This window comes from Triturus cristatus, chromosome 1_1, assembly GCF_964204655.1.
Source record: "Triturus cristatus chromosome 1_1, aTriCri1.1, whole genome shotgun sequence".
NCBI classification, from domain to species: domain Eukaryota; kingdom Metazoa; phylum Chordata; class Amphibia; order Caudata; family Salamandridae; genus Triturus; species Triturus cristatus.
In genome coordinates, this window is record NC_140579.1 from 706,174,877 (window position 1) to 706,181,164 (window position 6,288).

General features: G+C 46.4%; 1 protein-coding gene across 2 annotated transcripts in view; it reads right to left on the bottom strand.

Annotated features, from left to right (window-relative positions):
* FMNL1 (formin like 1) overlaps positions 1-5,728 on the bottom strand; it is a 1,060,054-nt gene extending 1,054,326 nt beyond the window's left edge. Inside the window, exon 1 of one of the 2 annotated variants that reach the window (XM_085647374.1) lies at positions 5,302-5,728. In XM_085647374.1, coding sequence (XP_085503500.1) covers positions 5,302-5,451 — 150 coding nt within the window. In that variant the 5' untranslated portion in view covers positions 5,452-5,728. The remainder of the gene's footprint in view (positions 1-5,301) is intronic. The other variant, XM_085647364.1, reaches the window with a different exon arrangement.
* Positions 5,729-6,288: the final 560 nt, after the last annotated feature.

Sequence of the window (6,288 nt, forward strand, 5' to 3'; positions counted from 1 at the left end):
TAGGTGAAGAAATATTATGTTGTGTTAGGTATGTGATGTATACTATTTTAGTGCATGATGTGGAATGCTATGGAATGTTAATGCATGCTATGCTGTAGTATTCTATAGTGCGTATGCTTTGGAATGTTGAATTGGTATGTGTATGTAGGTTATGCTAGTTCATGGTATAGTATTTTATGGGCTGGATTTTCATGGAATATTAATAATCTAGTACACCAAAAGGGCCCTTTGGGGTCATTTCAGATCTTCATTCCCAGTAGTTTTATGGCATAGTGCAGACAATGTGCAAGGGATCAAGGTGGGGATCCATCCCTTCTCTTCCTTAAAGTAACCCTATTTGTGGTCTTCCTGTGAAGCATGGTTTGGAGGTGTGGCCTTAGTACTCGAGGCCACCGCCTGAGTATGGGGCCATCTAGTGACTCATCCGGTACATTGCAAGATTTATGTCCAAATCACCTTATGAAGCAGCTCTGCCCTCTTTCTATCGGTGACGTCATATCTCTGTTTACCAGCCCCTTCCATTGGAGCCACCTCCTGGGCATTGAAAAGGCAATGTATAACCCACTTCTGAAAACATCCTCTTTAGACACTCGGACTCGGGCAGTTGCACACCCATCTCGCTGCTGCCCTTTCGGCCCAAATTATTAAAGCAAGTGGGGATGGGCTGCAGTGAGCACAATACAGAAGAGACCAGTGTGCTGGATGCCTACTGGACAGGATTTAGGCCAGGAAGAGGAACTATACCCGTTGTCCTCCCCGTTTCGGAGTCCTGCTGGAAGTTTATTGTCAAGATATCGCTGTAGCACTGATATTACTGGATTTATTGTCAGCCTTTGATAAAGTTGCCCACTGCCTCCTTCTGGAAAGACTCCAGAGGGCAGGATTTAGGGGCAATGTAACGGATGGCTGCAAACCATTCCTTCACAAAGAACTCACCAAGTAACGCTCCATATTGGTGAGAATTGCTGCCACTGTCTGGGGGATTCTATGAGAATCCATTCTTCGCCCGTTCCTTTTCAACCGATGTATCCTGTGTATGCTAAAGTTCCCCATTAGCTTCCTGTTAGATGTATGCCAGCGATGGTCAGCTCCTGCTCAGTGACGAGCATGCCCATAGATGCAGTCAGTAACAGTTAGCTGGGGGCGGCGTCTCTCACTATCTGCCTCTAGCTACTTCTCTGATGGATGTCAACAAATTTTCCGACACTGAAACCCTCGAAGACAGAGATTCTACACACCAAACATGATTCACCGCATTAGGGCTCAACTTCATGGCCTAAATCAATAGGGCTTAAAACCATCCCAGCGAAAACTGTGAAAAACCAACCCAACACTCTTCCCTTGATACTCAGCCATCTAATGTAGCTTTCGCTTCGTTTGCAGTTCACAAGTTTTGAGACACATCTTACACTTTAAAAAACCATGGCTCCATTGTGCAGCCTCAGAAAGGGTTATGAATATAATGCAGCTTGCTCAGAATGCTGCAGAATAAATATTTCTGGATCTGAAAAAAACACATCTCAGTCACCTTATGTAAATTGCATTTGTTTTCCAGTGAGTAAACAGGTTGTCTTCAAGGCCATGACTTTTGTCCACAAGGCCATGATGGGAAAAACTCTGAGTTTCTTAGCAGCAAAATGATAAACATCACACTGAGAATCAACCTCTCAGGTCTCATTGAGACTGATTTGGCAGACTGATGTCTTAAATAGTTGGAAGAGCTAATGGAGCACTATTTTACCACCATAAACAACAGGAAATGGTTGTTTGTCAGAGCAACAGTCCATGAATGTGCTGCATTTGGCCAGAAATGTAGCTGCATTTGTTGACATCTCTGAAAAAATTACAAAGTATTACAGAGCAGGACAGAACACAATTATGTATCAAAAGCAAAAGAACAGCACAATAAAAAATAGCAATGCACAACACAACAAAACGAACCAAAACATCCAAAATACAAGACAACTATAAAACTATGCAGTACTGCAGCACAAAACTACACCCTCATAAAAAACAACACATCACCGCCAAAACCCCCAAAATGGTACCTAACAAATATACACAAATATTCTTGTAACGCGTTAATACCTTCACAACTCTGCTTTATAAGACTACATTAAAAGGTGTTTGTACTAAACACTGCCTTATTTTCCACCGAGGCATGTGATAAATAGTAATTAAATCAAAAAGATCCACCTAAAAAGGGTCTAGCTATGTTTTAGGGAAGTGTGTCGCTCACCCAAATGTGGAAGCACACAGTGTTTGCTTAAATACCCCTCACACATCAAAAGGGCCCTTGGAGTCATGCTTCATCATAGGGGTCTTCCCGCCTGCTGCGGGACGGGGCGTGCTACGACCTACGACTACGCGGGAGCACTTTTATGACAATACTATGTGTAGTGATAGAGTAGTGAGAGGAGAGGTCGGGAGTGAATATGGGTAAGTGAGTTAAAAAGGACCTGGCCTCGTGGACGTAAACATGAGGCTGGACCTGTTAAAAAAAAGTGATGCGGAGATGTCCTGCCTATAATGTGCAGATACTTCTATGTAGTCAACATGTTTCGAAGCAAAGGCTTCTTCATCAGGACTAGAAAGATCCTCTCAGTACTCACTACATTAGTTTTCCCAATGGATGTGCTATACACAAATAGTGAAAAATGAAAATATGCATTGTTATGCACTTGATACGATACCTAATAGTACCGACTATGTGTTGATTATGTAATGTAAGAGGTAATACTCCATGAGCCAGCTGTAATGGGTGGGGGAGGGTGTCGCCAAGCGTAACTAGTCTGGTCGATCTCGCCTCAATGTGACGCCTACCCGTGATGTCACGGAGCCACGGGTAGCCGCAAAGTGCGTCCGCCGCTTTTCTGCCAGCCGGCAATTGGAACGATTGCCGGCCGGAGCTGGGGCACAATATGGTGGCGGTGCCATCCATATTATGATGCCTGGTGTAAAAGGCCTTTCCATGGTGACAATGCCGCCATGGAAAGGCTGGCGGGGATGTGCTTTGGGGGCCCGTTGCGGGCCCCCATGGGGTATAGGGGGTGCACTTTGAGGGTACCCATGGGTACCCCCCTGCATTCCCATGCACAAGGTGGCAGACACAGCGCGGTGCCTGCCACGTTGTGCATGTGAATGCACCACATGTCAATTTGGCATTGCGGCGGGTGCTGCTGTAAGCAGCACCCGCCGCAATGTCAAATATGCGGAATGCGAGAGCCAGGGTGGCGGTCGCATCCTAATCAGCGGTGCTGGACCGCTGCACGTCTGGCGGCCGGTCCCAGCACCGCGAGGATGGCGGGAGGACTGAAATCTGCCTGCCGTCCTAATGGGCCCCTAAGAATCTACCTGTTTTGAGGTGCGATCAGAACAAGAGAAGAGGAGTGGGGGTATTTAGAGGCGCAAACAAGTGTAGGAAGATGTTAGTGTGTTGATTTTCATGCGACAAATGCCAAACATGTACAGTTAAATGAATTACATTAAAAATGATAACAAACAAACATTTATCCAGAAATGCATGAATGAGATGGGTAAATTTGCGACAAGACCTCAGCACCACTTCTAGGCTGCCATAAATGCAAACTTATAACCGCCCCTCCTCCTTCCTCCCGGTCACATATTGTGGTGAGGGCCCCTAAGGCTTCAATCGCATACAGATATTTATAGTCTCGGTGCTGAATGGGGGCTCTCTAAAGTGTGGCCCCTACTGCAGAATGCGGTCAGAGCCCCTCATATTTCAGTAGCATATAGATAAAATACAACTTGGGCTGAAAGGGTTCCTCTGAAGTGTGCCCCCTTCCCCACCCCACCCTTACAAATCATGGTAAGGGTCCCTCAACCTTCAGTTACATACAGATATTCCAGGCTTTGGGCTGAATGGGGCCTTCTACAGTGTGGAGGGCTCCTTGCTCCACAGGGGCTGCAGAGGCCAGCGTTACACCCTGCGTCTAGGCGCTACTTGGCCGAGAAAGAAGCAGTATAATGTTTCAAAAAGTGCAATTTAAGTTTGTTCATATGATGGTGACAAAGAATGGGGAGAGGGGAGAGAGTCGGGTGAGAGTGAAGAGAGATGAAAAGCAGAGTGAAAGGGAGAGACAGAGTTAGAGGGGATAACGGAGTGGGGAGTAAGTGGGGTTGTCAGAGGGAAGAGAGCGCGAGAAGAGAGTAGCAGAGAAAGCGAGTGGTTGAGAGAAAACAAAATTACAGAGACAGGTGAATTGAAAGACACACAGAGAGGCAACGAGTGAGTGTGAAACAAATGGAATCAGAGATAGAGGCGAAGAGAAAGAGGGTGTAAAAGAGCCAGGGAGCGTAAGTGGTAGAGAGCGAGAAAGAAAAGGGAAAAGTGACAAAGCAGAGACAGATGAGAAAAAAACAGAGAGAGAGCAAAATAAAGTTGAAAAAGTGAAGAAGGTAGAAAGGCAGAAAGAGAAAAAGTGGGGTGGGAGCATGATAAGAGAGAAATGGTGGGGAAGAGGAAGCAAAGAAGGAGTAAGATAAAGGAGATAACAGAGAGGCTTTATGGAAAGTGTATAGTGTCTAGTCTCTAAGGCTATTTAAGCGCTTACAAACATGAGCACAGCAACAAAAATAGATTCAAGATATATGATCTGGGACACCCTGTGTACTTGTATACCATACTAGGGCGTTGCCACTTGTGACTCCACAGTTAGTGTAACATCAGTGCCAAAGGAAACAAACGCCCCTATTAGGCACCCTATACTTGTGCCTCCATTGTCCAGTCTGCAGTCCACTCAGCGCAATCTACCTTTGCACCCAGGAGAAGTCATATGTGTGGGGTGCAGTGTACACCAGCTGAGGGCTTCTGGTGGCGTGATGAACCGCGAGAGCGAATGACCGTCATTGGTTCAAATTCTGGGTTTTAAAACCATCGGGAAAACTATAATAGTACATATAAGTGCATGTATATGTGAACAAGGCCAGACTTGGACGAAACAAACACTCCTTGGCCAACTATGCAATAAAGATTGGCAGTCAATATATCAGAGTCTGTGCCCCGGTGTTTCACTGGTTTCATTGATATAACTTGATTGATACTTGTATCCCGTTATATCGATTAAATATATCGATGTGTATATATATAAATACAAATATCAATCCCGTTATACAGATGAAACCAGTGAAATAACTATATATATATATATATATATATATATATAAACACACATATATATATAAACACACATATATATATTTATTTAGAGAGAGAAAGAAAGAGATAGAGAGGAAGAGGGATGCTGAAACAAATGTGCTTCACAAATGTGCTTCACTTACCAGCGCTTGGTTGAAGCGCTCCTCCAGCTCACTGGCGGGCGGAACAGGACGTTTCACCGGGGTGGCCTGCTTTGGGGGCAGTGCCGCCACGGGCTGAGCCTTCACCTCCTTCCCGTCCAGGAGGTCCATCGCACCAGCGGCGTTCCCCATCTTGGCTCCTGTGACCCGCTTTAGCGCCCCAAAATCCAGATTTAAAACTTTGGGATTTTTTTTTTTTACGTGCAAGAATTTTTTTTAGTGTCCAGAGTACCACAGGGAGGGGTTGGGGATGGTATCCTCAACGAACGGGAGAAAAAAAATCTCACTGAATGACGCTTTGGTGCCCTCCAACTTCACCGTCGAAGCTAGATCGGCACAAAGTGCCACCGAAGTAGCAGCACTATGTCTCCTTAGGGCTCCATCACTGGTCTGTTTAGGAGCCTGTCCGGCGGCGCAATCGCACTCCCCTTCGAAGGACGACGTGAGATCTCCTGCTGCACCTGTGCCCGTCACATCAACGCCGTTCCGGAAACGGGGCCCCAGTCGCACAGCACTCTGTACCACATGCAACTTTTTTTCTCTTTCTCTTCACTTTTTTTCGGATATGAAGCAAGCCGAGCAGAAGCTGAAACCACAAAAGAGGAAGTTGCAGTAATTACAGCTGGAGCTTGCAACCTCCCTCGCTGATTCGAGTTTGATTGTATATCAGCTGTGACATTTAAGGCAGGCAACCAAAAATATATCTATCTATATATATATATTATTGTAAGGCTTTCATTTCGTTATTCCATGGGATGGGACGCGTGAGCTGCCTCTCTCCCGCACCGAGTGCCTGTCCCAGCTGTGAGCCCAGGGAGCGGTGCCTGGACCCCCGAGGCGGTGGCCATGGCCCTGGGAAGGTTTGGGTGGTGGCTGTCGGGCACCTGCAGGGCACAGCATCTCCCGAGAGCAGCGGCGGCACCAGCAGAGTAGGATGGAGCCAGGGAGGGATGCAGGCCTCAGGTGGCT